This window comes from Amia ocellicauda, chromosome 11 (assembly GCF_036373705.1).
Source record: "Amia ocellicauda isolate fAmiCal2 chromosome 11, fAmiCal2.hap1, whole genome shotgun sequence".
NCBI lineage: Eukaryota > Metazoa > Chordata > Actinopteri > Amiiformes > Amiidae > Amia > Amia ocellicauda.
This window is the reverse complement of record NC_089860.1, coordinates 7,649,779-7,663,095: the sequence shown is the minus strand read 5'-3', so window position 1 is coordinate 7,663,095 and position 13,317 is coordinate 7,649,779. Positions and strand designations below refer to the sequence as shown.

General features: G+C 38.3%; 1 protein-coding gene across 1 annotated transcript; it reads left to right on the top strand.

Moving 5' to 3' along the window:
• The first annotated feature begins 8,995 nt into the window (after window positions 1-8,995).
• Window positions 8,996-12,118, top strand: LOC136762904 (toll-like receptor 13). The gene has a single exon (XM_066716501.1). The coding sequence runs from the start codon at window positions 9,118-9,120 to the stop codon at window positions 11,977-11,979; it is 2,862 nt and encodes a 953-aa protein (XP_066572598.1). The 5' UTR covers window positions 8,996-9,117; the 3' UTR covers window positions 11,980-12,118.
• Window positions 12,119-13,317: the final 1,199 nt, after the last annotated feature.

The following is a 13,317-nucleotide window of genomic DNA, read 5'->3' as shown; positions in this document are numbered from 1 at the left end:
AAGGTTTTAAAAGAGAACAACTGAAGTACAGTACAGATTAAAAGAGACCAACTGAAGAGTTTCAAACCACAATGGGGTACCAAGAAAAAGCTTACCATGACATTGTATATGTTATTATTTATGTTTATAATATTAAACATAAAAAGCTAACACTGGACATTATGTGTCCATAATTGCACCAAATGTAACCAGTAATTACCAAATTAATACATTTATACTTAGTTGCAATTCAAATACTGTGACAGTACTACGTAGCTGTACCACTAAAACCTCAATCAAGTGTAATCGCAATGTACCAATTTCAGAAAAAGTGTTTTGTGTCATTCTTATTACAATTGAATTCAATGAATGATGCCGCAACATATTTCACACATATATGAGCCCACCGGAGACCCCAAGACAAAAATATAACATTGACGAAGCTCTTGGATTCAGACAGCATTAGAATCTAGTGGTTGAGTCCTCCACTGCTGTACTAGAACTCTTGAGTGTGCTGGTCAGCAAAATCAGTGACAGTCAACAACTGTTGTTGATGTTCTGATATTGTTGTTCAAGATGTAATGATACGATATGCATTTTAAATCCTCACTCACCCTAAACTGGTGAGCAGAGCCCTCTAGAAACAGCCCTCATGTCATCACTTTAAATGCAGTGCCACAAAAGAGAACTAAAACAGGACTGAGTCGGTGACAGAGTACTGAAAAATGGCAGTGAATAAAACAAATAAATCCTGAGTTTATTGACTTTATCATTTTGATCAGAGTCCTGGAGGAGTGGATTCCTATGGCAACAATGCCCATGCCAAAAAAGGATTGGGGGGTGGGGTTGGAAGAGCTTGGAGGAAGGGACCCTTTCTTATCAGCCTCTAGTTGTAAATAAACCTACATCAACAGGTGGAGACACTTTCTCAGATAACTGTTTCACATCATTGCCTGGAGGGAGGATATTTTCCTGCTGGCTTGTCACTTGGCAACCATCAGATATCAAGGGAGGAGAAAAAAAATGATTTCCTCAGAGGTGTTGCTTTAAGCCATTGTGCTCAAAGGATCTGAATGCTATCAGCACCCTGAGCTTAGGAGAACCCTATCCTGCTTTGGGATCGTTCTGGTCTTGTGTGCTTCAATGGGCCTGCATCGCCCATGCAGAGAGGGAGGGCTTTTCACACTGTAGGCGTGAAGTGGGAGGGAAATCCTTGGCTGTCAAAATAGCGTTCAAGCCTCCTCTTGCTGATTATCGGCTAAGATTGGGCAGCTAGTCCATGTGTGCTTCAATGGCAGGTTCATTTTGATTGGGATCTTTTTGTTTTTATTTTTTTCTGTTTGCTTGTTTTGTTGTGCAGATGGAGTACTGACTGTGGAGTGACTTGGAAAAGCAGGGATTGTGGTAAATGTTTATCCAGCCCCATGTCTATTAAAAATGAAATAGCGTACCACGTTAAAGACTCAGCACCTCTCTGGAATGCTTTTAAACCTAGTCTGCCATCACAGCTCTTACAGCAGAGCTTGGCTAGGCTGTGTCAATGAGTATGGACTTTGCATGCTTTTGATTTACAGTTCACATTGGCTGAGTGTGTCCCCTTCATTGATTTTTCTTCACAGTGGGCCAAAAAAAAAAAAAAAGTAATTTTCCAGAAAAATTCACAAATGCCAAGATATTTTTTAATATTCTTGTGCCTTAAAGTAGGCAACTCTTCAAAATGGAAAAGTGTAGTAAATTTAGTGTATTTGAATTCCATTCACTTCCATTACAGGGAAGCGTTTGAAGTGTTTGTTGGACTGGGCCTGCGGCATATGTAAGTAACTGTCATGATGACAGTTAAAAAGCCACAATCTGTATTCACAAGTCACAGCGACTAAAATGAGTAAGGCAATAAAAGAGCAAAGCAATAAATATCTTCGCTCCTACATCACAATCGACCAGTCCAACCTTTCTTGTGGTAGACCACCATGCACAAAACATTAGCATAACGGCTTGGCTTGACTCTCCGCATTTCTGAATTTGTTTTCATATTCCGCTGACACAGATTTATTTTTATATAAACTGCTGCTATTTTTAATGCCGCCTTAAGTATAGACATCCTAGTCTGGATGTTTTTTTCTATGTCAGATCAGTACACTCACCCATGTCAAATTCTATTTTTTCTGTTTTTGTTTCTTTGTTTTTTTGCTCTTTGTGCTTTTGTAAGCACACTTTTAAATTAGTGTGTGAAAGTGACATTTTCCTATCCATCTTCCAGACACACCCACACACACTCACATCTACTGACTTTGGAGAGAGACAAAAAGTGTGCAGTACTAGTCTACTAACTGGATATCCAGATTTAAGTCCACAGAGCACTCTATTGTTGAGTTTGTGCAGTTCTTTGGTCGTGGTTGCACCATATTGCTACCCCATCGTCAATCACCTGTGTAAAAAAATAAAAAGAGCCCATCTTATTCTATGTTTTAATCGCTATTTTTTTGTAGATTTCTATTTTGCTCAGCTTCTGGGGACCCGTCTTCCTAATGTGAACTCTTAATTGAACTCTTGAAGTCTACAGTACCTCCACTGCCCAGAGCTACCTCAAAAACCCGAGTTAATTTACACAGGTCATCAACAGACTAATGAATGCAGCCGAGCAATGAAGCGTACATGGTCATCAGTCAGCCATTTCCCCCCGGTGTCCCATAGCAGCATGTGAAATAAGACTCCTGTTGCAATGCATGTTTGAGGGATTTCAGGTTTAGGACCTGCAGGCTCTTGTACACTACATTAGCCAGCTCCAGGTGCTGGATATCCCATGCTTGTTACCTTATATTGAGTCCATTTGCACACACAAGTTCAAATCATATTTAAGGTACATCTTTGCTCAATGTGTTGTATACAGGAGACTGCAGGTTGCAATGGATCAGACTGCTAGGCAATGGCACCCTTCTTTGCAGCCTTGCAAAAAATTTTACAGTTAACAGGAAACTTGATAGAAGTTTCAAAATGGTAAAGGGAAGCAGTTTATTTAAGTCTAGTTGTTATGCAAGTTGACGTGCCATTTGGCCAGCACAGATATATCTCCCGAATGTATCTTTCTTTTTGATCGATTTAGTCAGCCGTTAAGTTCTTTTAAATTTCATTGTGATTTCTTAATTAAATGCTAAAACAAATTACCTGCTTGCCTGGCCAAAACTAAATTATTTTAAGAAAATGGTGACTGGAGCTGTTACACCTGTTGTATGGTTGCTCATCAGGATCAGAAACCACTAGTCCCCACGATTTAGTAAAGAGAAACATTACGGCAGCTAAATTAACTGTTTTAACCATAAAATGTTCAGTAGAGCACCACTATATGCATTATACTACTACTGCACTGGTGAGTTTTATGACAGATACAGCACATCATGACTGCATTACCCACACCTGAACCTCCCTCAATAAAATAAGACCGCAGATCTAGTGTGGATAGAAGCCGGGGCTTAAAAACAGCTTCAGATACGCACTGGCTTAGCACTTCGGTTCTGAGTCAGACACTCACACTGCTTTAATTAAGGTGTGCATGACTTTTCATTCGATTACAAACTCTGTGTGTCTACATTTAGTAAGAGCAGGTCAGCCAAGGTCTCCCTAGCTATGCTGTGTACAATTTAATACTTTTATGGGTCTATTAGATCTCTATATTGTTTCATTTCCCTCGGCCCATGTTAAAGTTCTCTTGTTACCTTAATGAGTCCCTGGCTCCAGCAGTGTCTCAGAGGGATACCTGGCTAGAGACAAAGCAGTCCAGGTGCTTAATACGTACTGCTGTTGCAGACAATCCATCTGGCATTAAATTGGCACAGAACTCTGTTTTATATAGGCTCCTCACTAGCCATGTAGTTTTTTTTATTCCTCTTCTTGGTACCAGCAACCAGAAAACCCTTGCAGCCGGGCTTGATTATCTACGCTATTTAATCTCATACAAAAAACAAAAGCAAAATTATTTTATAAACACCTCTCAACCCCTCGGCTCCAGCACACTTGTCCGCTCCACACTGTTGCACACACCCACCGAAGATGTGTACTTCAGACCGGAGGCTTGTTTCTCCCAGCAATGCCCCTGCTGTCACTGCTATTATCAACTAGGCCAAGTTGAACAAGTCATACTGATTGTGTTTTGCAAAAGCTTTTGTTAATGACATGATCAACAAGGATTTCATCTCATTTAAGACTCCACAGTAGGGTCTTGATTGCATAGAGGTGACTCCACACATTTCTCTTGAGCTGCTCCTATACTTTGAATATTTTTCTATTCTGCAGCTGTGAATATGTAGTCATAAATAAATGTCCTTAGACAAAACATTAACCTAACAGAGAACAGAGATAGACCCAAGGAAAGAAATTATAACAAGTCACTAGAAACAGAGTTATTTCTCTATTCTGTCAAACCATTATTATTATTGGAATACTTTCCAGTTTAGATCTATATGTATGTAAGCAGATAGATAATATTATTATTATTAATGGTTCTCTTTCAAATGTTGTGTTAAGTGGTCGAGAACGACTGTTTTGTCTGATGTTAGTACTGTAGCTGATATTTTGAGAAAGACCATCTTCTAACATTACAACGCCAAAGTATTTACATTAAATTAAACTCAGACATTACAGTTAGAGTTATGAGAATATCTGTGGGCCATGGAGGTTAAGGTGCAGCTATAAGTAGAGTTGAATTTGGCTGGCTTTAAACAATCAAATTACCCAGTATTCCCATGCGTTACGCAAAGCAAAATGTTGAGAGTAAAACAAAGAACTTCTCATTTCAGTGTGAACCACAATTATTTTTCATAGGGCCAATGCAGGGACTGCCACGTTTCTGCCATCAGACGTTCAGACCTACTAATTAGACCTCTTTAAAAACAGCTATGCAAATAGAAGAAGATGTCTCCTGGGCTTGCCTTTAATATCCAGCAGAGAATAGACCCAGGAAAAGTATGGGATGAGTTGACAAAGTAACAACAGACTTGTTTTGCTTTCTATGCACCCAGGCAGACAGCATAACTAAACCAAAGTTATCCTTTACAAAACCAATGCCAAAATTCATGAAGACACCCTAAAATCTGATATTTGTGATTTGTTTCTAAAAACTCATTTGGGTCACGTATTTCAAAAAGTTTATGTCAAATGTATCATGGCTCCCTTTTCGGCACACTTGGAAATAAAAATCAAGTGAATCTGTTACATAAATCAGGCACTAAAATAATGTCTATGTCTTTCCTTTTCAGCAAAGATAACACATACAAAGCAAATGTAGAACACATAATTTCCGCATTGTACCAAACCAAATAAATACATATTTCGGAACATATGTGGTAATCTTGTCACTAAATAAATGGCTCGGAAACATTTCATGAAAGCGTTTTTGAGCAACCCTGCGTTTCAAGTCCAACTGTGATCACCATGAGTTAATGGGTTATGTACTCTGTTGTAACGGTCGCGCAGACAAACACATGGAAACAGTGCGAGCGTGTATTTATGTGTGTGTTGAGGGCTGGGAACCAGAACTGAGCAAGGGAGAGCATTCCTCCAGGGCCCTCCATTTATCTGTCAAACATCACATACAGTACAGCCTCCAGACTGCAGGTTATGGTTCGTGTATATACACAGCCAAAAAAGAAAGGGAAAAAAATGAGTTACAGTCCATTGCATGCCACGGTATATGAAAACAAATTATACATTCTTAGCCATTTTCCTCATAATCTGTCATAAACTGCCACTAATTCACAAACTTAACAGCAGCTAAGGTTTAACGTAATCACAGCGCATACATTAAAGGGTTTGACGGGCTGCAGGTCACCCCTCATGTTTGGTGCTGACTGTGCTGCCCCCTACGGGAACGAAAAACAAGGAATAGGGCAATCCGAAGAAAACTGAATAGTGATTAAATTTGTTTGTTTGTTTACATTTTGTTTGTGTTTATATATTACATAACTCTGTAACACTAATGATACTTCCAATTAAGACAATGGTTTCCAAATGGAGATCACTTGGGATCCTCAGATACAGTCAAAGGGGGTCCCCCAACATATACTCAAACACCAGGTGAATCAAATCAAATCAATCATCTCACTCGGTAATCAATTAATTATTATTAACCAAAATACCTTGACTGTTTTCAGGGAGGATCTGTTGCCCAGCGGTGTTGACTTGAGCATTGTCATTATTAGTAAAAGCATTACAATTAACATATTTTAGGTTTTAGTTTCAATGTGAGTTCAAGAAATGGGGTCCCCTAGCCACAAACTTTAGGGAACCACTCCATTAGGTTTACACCACATGCCGCAAGACTGTCCCTGTCTCAGCACTGGAGTCCCATCTTGACAGTTGACATTGGCTGAGGGCCACTCTATAGCTCAAAGTGTGTGTGTGTGCGTGTGCGTGCATGTGTGTGCGTGCATGTGTGAGAGAGAGAGAGGGGAAAGGGAGGTCATGGGTGGTTGAGATAGAGAAGGACTTTCTCTCTTGTTACTGAGAAAACCTTCTCTCTGGCACATAATAAGATGGGACTTTCTTCTCTCTGTCAACGCGTTGCCAGATGAAGTGAAGAAGTACAATGGGAAAGGCATTATTTTCTGAGCAGTAAAAAGATCCCCCGCCCCATCCACCCAAACTCCCTGCATGAGGTCTGGTGTCCAGTGATAGCTGTCTTGCTTTTTCACAGGAATTCCAAGCACATATGGGACAGTGTTTAACTGCAGCAAACCAGGCTTGAACATTTTGCATTACATCTCACTTCAGAGCCGTAATATTTCCTCCTGCTTCTGGGGAGCCGCAGAGCCTTCTGGTTTTTGTTTTACCTGAGCCTTTAATGACTTAATTGACTTAAATGGCCCAAATTACCTCTTGTTTCCAAGATCTTTGCAACTAAGGACTATACGTAACCTATAACAGTTGCAGGGCTGCGGCTAGCTCTCCAGAACAGATTGAGTATCTCTACTTTGGAATATAATAGAGTAAATACTGACGGATTTCCATAATACTGTCATATAAGCCTTGCATTTTTGAGTATCCTTCTTTTAGTGTCTTTTTCAGGGTCAAACGCTTGTCTCTGTGCAAAATGATAGGCCTCCATAAAAAACACTGGTCTACTGGAAAATACGATACACCTGCACTCTAACAGGGAACTTAAACAGCAATTGTTTTTGCTGTCTCACATACATTTCATTCTTTCACTTCTTCTATTTATTTGTTAATTTCTCCATTAAGTATTACACCTATTCATGCATATGTTACATTAGACTGCAACCAAAATTATAATAGGGAGAAGAAGTTAAAGGCTTCATAACAGTGAGTTTAAAGTTTTCGGCTGCTTGCTCTCTAGAGACTGAAAGGAATGATCCACACTTAAAGGTACAGACCTAGCTGAATAATATGGGCCAATCTCAATAAGCCATTTCAGACCCATTCCGTTTATTGGAATTTTTACTGAAAAGAACATATGACTCTTTAAGTTACAAAATCACAAAAGAATGTTTTAACAGCATGTTCAAAATCTTACATTATCCAGAAAGACTGACATAACCCACTATGAATGGACTTGTTTTTCCTTATTAGGAAAATAGCAAGTGTAATCTTAATATGATGTTAATATTTGATTGGACAATAAAATAAAGAGACATAGAATATAATTTAATATAAAAGCAATGCCAGAAAATAAGTTTGGTTCCCCTTGGTATTTGATAAAGTGTGGCACATTTCACTACTCCAGGGCAGAGTATTAGTTTTGCATTCTTCTATCCTGATTTTCTCCTATTTCATATCCCAATAGTTTGACCATTACATCTAAACACATTTTACTCCAAAGCATCTTGGGCCAAATAACCCCTTCTTTCCCAGCAATTTACCAGAAATAAATAAAATCTTCTTCATTGATTTTCTCCCCAGAACAGTTTTGATGGATAGCAAATCTGAAGTCATCTGAGAAGACTAACAGCCTGGCTTTCGGTTGCAAAGTAAAATTGTCTGCAAACACATTTCTAAAACCTCATTCTGGTGACTTAGTAAACTGCTTTCAAAAGTTTTATATGAAATCACATATCCACTTTCTGCACCTGTAGAAATGTAGAAATCAACCAACATTTTGATCTCACCCTTTTGCTAATCATGGTGTAAACGAGTAAGGATCCAACTAGTTATCAATTTGTCAATTAGGTTTTAGGACCTAATCTTGAAGACCTTCCAGTTTTCAAAGAATGATGGTTAATGGTTAAGGGGAAGAAAAGAGTCCATGTGTCAGCTAGAAAATGAGGAAGCAATGGATGTGGTTTAGTTTCTTAAATACTCCATGAGGGTCAAATAGTGTTCAGTAAATGTGAAGAAACACAAAGACACCAGCATGGGAAAGGGTGAGGATCATTTTTTAATTTGCATTATCTCTTGTTCTGGTGATTGTTCATTTATATCATGTTTCAATTTTAACTATACATTCCTGTCATCATGGAGAGTCACAGTGTCTTCTGGTTTATATGTTAAATAAAAACTTAATTCATGTATTTAATAATTGGGCTTAAGTAGCAAAAACAACATTGTGTTCAAGATATTCAGAGACTGATGATTAAGAGAGACCAATAAAACCTGAAATATTGTGATTGTTCTAGAACAATCATGTCAAACAATGATATACAGGTGTATATGTATGTTTCCATCATTCATTATGGGAATAATCATTCATTATTCATTCACACTATAATGCGTTTTAAAACAAAAAATGCTATGCATAAGCTTGATAAGCACATGTTAAATACATGACACCTCAGAAACATTAGGTGCTCTTTTAATTTGTCTTGCTGGGTGTCCTTCCTATAGTAAAAGAAAAATAAGACAATGTTATGGATCTTTGATTGAGTTTTTTGTAGTTTTATAACTGGAGCACTTCATTTAAATGTCCTACATTCATTGGTGATAATATGTTTACTTTATTTTATGGATGTGTGGGAGTTTCCCTTATTGCTACAGTCTACTTCTTCTTCTTCAAAAACCTCAGATTCTCCATTCCTGTACACAGCCTTGTCATCTGATACCTCATCCTGTTCACCTCCTAAGAAGAGAGTTGAGGTGCTGCAACAAGCATCGTAAAATCCATTCATCTAAGTATAAAGCCCAAATTGGACTGAAATGGGCGGGATGTGGATTGTCTTGACTTTCTCTTTCCTTCATCTCTGCCTGTTATCACCAGGGGCGGGCTACTCCTTCAAGAACTGCACAGCTCATGGATCTTTGAAGCTCACGGGCTTGAAGGTCCTTTGCTTTCAAAGAGGATTCCTATACGTGCCTCCCTACATCCCACACAACACAAAATTCTTAGACATCTCTGGAAATCATATTTCCCACTTAAAAAAAGGGGACTTCCCAGGTTTGATATACATGACCGAGCTGAACGTGTCTTGTAACCAGGTAGACAGAGTGGACAACGGCACCTTTGAGGACCTGGTGTCACTGCGCTTGCTGAACCTGACCCAGAACAAGCTGAAAGTGCTTTCTGGAGAGATGTTCAGGGGCCTGACTAACCTGACTGCTCTGCAACTGGGGTGCAACTGCCTACACAGGATTGATTTATCTGCATTTCAGTTGGTGCCCCACATCTGCATTTTGAATCTAAGTGGGAATGCACTGCAGCAGCTGGAGAAAACAATGCCTGCCCTGCTGCTTTCTAACCTGAAACAGTTGTACCTGGCAAGCAATCAGTTTTCCCAATTCAACACTGACAGCTTTTACAATATTTCTCTTGGCTTGACCACACTGGACATGTCTGCAAACCCGTTCTCTCATTTTACAATCACAAAACCCATCTTCCCCCAGCTTGCATGTCTGAGCCTCAATTATGCAGGAGTAAATCGAAGTCTGGAATGGGAAGTCGGAAACCACACTTTTCTACATCAGCTGAAGAATCTCTGCTTGAATGGTATCCACATGGATGCACAGGGAATCAAACCAGTCATAACAAGCCTGACCAACTCTTCCTTAGAAAATCTGCAGCTTAATCAGGTACCCCAGAAAGACTTTGAGAACACTTTACAGCACGCCTGCCATTTACTCCCAAGAGTTCGAACTCTCAGTCTGGAAAATAACAATTTCACAACATTCAATTTAAGTCTACTGACACGGTGCTCAAAGCTTATTAATTTGTATTTATCACACAATCTTCTTAAAAACCTTTCAGAGATTTCCACTGAACACATGCCTTCTTTGGAACTGTTGTGTTTGTCTTTCAACCAGCTGGAAGAAGTTCCAAGTGCCATTACACATTTACCAACACTCAAGTCTTTGGATCTCAGCAACAATGGGATTGAACATATAAAACAAACTGAATTCTCCAACCTAAATAAGCTAACAAGTCTGAATTTAGTGAATAACAACATCCTAAGCATCACTGGTTCTCCTTTTCTATATTTGCTCAATCTAGAGATGTTAAGTCTGGGCAACAACTATCTAAGAGAACTTCCCAAATCATGGTCTTCTACTTTGAGTAAATTACAGTACTTAGACCTGCATGCGAATAAGATTACTTATGTGGGTAATGACACCTTCTACAACCTGAAATATTTAAAAACAGTCAACCTTAAAACAAATAGCATATCCCATATCGACCCTGGAGCTTTCACAGGACTACAGACTTTGGAGTCGCTCAATATAGGAGATAACTTTATTCATAAAGAAGCCCTTCAATCAGGGTATGAATTCACAGGCATGCCTCACCTAAAGACTTTAAGTATGTTTAACAACTTTCTTTGCTACAAGAGTACAGACGAGCTTAAAAAGCCACCTTTCTCTGAGCTCAGTTCTTTAATATACCTGTTCATCAACAGCCAAGGGCCAGATTGCATGATATACATTCCATCAAATTTATTCAAAGGTTTACATTCCTTAAGGGAACTGCATGTTGGGCATCTAAGTATTGATTATGTTCACCGTGATACATTCCTCTATACTCCCAAGTTAGAATATTTAGATATCAGTAATAATCACATTGTCTCAATCGATTACCAACTTTTTCAAGTAGTTCCTTTCCTGCAAATCCTCCATCTTAATACATTGTGTCTAGACTCGCTTGATTTTATCATTCGTGCCAACTTGACCAGGCTCAAGTTTCTATCAGCTACGGACAATAAGCTTCACACCATTACTGAAGCCCAGATGAAATCTCTCCCTCTGCTCAGATTCCTGGACCTGGGGAAGAACCCTTTCACATGTAGCTGTGAAAATGCCTGGTTTCTGAACTGGTCATTGAAAGTTGTTGAAACCCAGGTCAGCAACTTCCACATGTATGACTGCAGCTTTCCTAAGACTTCTCAAGGAAAGCCCCTGGCAGATTTTAAAACAGAATCCTGCATCTTAGACTACGACTTCATCTGCTTTGTCTCCTCGTTCTCATTCATTACTCTGACGCTCTTGGTTACTTTCTTCTACCACTTCTTGCGCTGGCAAGTCTTATACGCCTACTACCTCTTCCTTGCCTTGCTGTATGACAAAAAGCAGAGGAAGCGGCCGCTCCCACGCTATGAATACGATGCCTTTGTCTCATATAATACGCACGACGAGCCATGGGTCTTCAGGGAACTTCTGCCCAACCTGGAGCAGGACCAGGGCTGGAAGCTGTGTCTGCACCACCGAGACTTCGAGCCCGGCAGGCCCATCATAGACAACATCATGGACGGCATCTACAAGAGCCGCAAGACCATCTGCCTGATCAGCCGCCACTACCTGGAGAGCGAGTGGTGCTCCCGGGAGATCCAGGTGGCCAGTTTCCGGCTCTTCGACGAGCAGAAGGACGTGCTGATCCTGGTGTTCCTGGAGGACATCCCTGCCTGCCAGCTCTCCCCCTACCACAGGATGAGGAAGCTGGTCAAGAAGAGGACCTATCTCGCCTGGCCAAAACATGAGCAAGAAACCAGAATATTCTGGCAGAAAGTAAATGCAGCTCTGAAGATCCATGATGATGTAATAGAAGAGAATCCTATTCTGGCTGGTATAGAGTAATTGTCTGTCAGTCTCCAGTTGGTACATTTAAATGTTCTTTATTCCAGATTTCTTTGCAAGGGTAACAGATGTAATTTTAATTTGCACTGTTTCTTTAATATTGTTTTGTTAATATTTTGCTTTTATTAATAAAGTAATATGTTAACATTATTCAATATGGAAAAATAATAAATAAACTGTCAGAACTGAGAATCCTGTTCCCTTGTCTTCTTCATGAGATGTTTTCCTTATAAATACACACAACACAGAGTATGAGTAAGAAGGGTTATACAAGATATGTAAATGTATAACATTTCATTATGAATTTAATTACATATAAAAAAATCAATAGGGAACTAAATTAAGTAAATTACACAAATAAATGTATGACCTTCCTTCATTGATACTTATTCTAACGTTTATCTGTAAATACATGAGCAATCTCTTTAGAGTAGATGTTTTTCATCCATTTCCACTAATACACATTACACTTTATTTAAGAATAATCAGATTATTTCAACTTTAAATTTTAAAAAGATGGAATATGTTATATCTATGGTCCATGTAACAGATTAATGTTTTTTGTTTCTGTACTTTCCAAATACATATAAATTGTAGATATATATTCTCAAATTGTATTAAATCTTTCACCTCAATTGAAATTGATATTCCCCAGCAAGGAACCTACTTAGGGCCAGATTTGATGAAGTTCTGGTTTTGGGGCTAAGAAAAACATTAGCATAGACAGTCCCCATTTCTCCTAGAAAGAATGCAACCCTTACAGAAATGTAATATATGCAGAATATATTTTTCAAAATATGTTATTGGAAAAAACTATATATTATAATATATCTGTTTCAATACACTGTCACATATTCCTGGAAAATATATTACAATATATTGTAATATACTGCAATATATTTAAAAATTATTTTTGTGTATTGTGATATATTTTTCAGAATATATGAATATATTTTAAATATATTATGAAAACATCAAAATGTTTTAAAATATGTTACAATATATTGTCCCATAGTCCTGGAACATATAATATCTTATAATATTCTACAATATATTTTAAGATATATAAATTATTGCTGTGTTTGTATATTGAGATATATTTTACAAAACATATCAAATTCAAGTTAAAATTAGCTTTATTGGCATGACCAGAGCCCTCTACAATACAACAGAGTAATACAATAACATGATAATACAAACAGGGATGTGAAAATACAAACAAAGAATTAAGCAATATATAAGAAATACATAATCAAAACATCAAAATATAGTTTTATTCTGAGAGACAGAATAACAACAAAAAAATCCAGAAAAACGCATTTCAAAAAAGTTATAAAT

Coding starts and splice junctions, on each gene's coding strand:
- LOC136762904 (XM_066716501.1), top strand. CDS start 9,118: ATGGGCGGGATGTGGATTGTCTTGACTTTCTCTTTCCTTCATCTCTGC.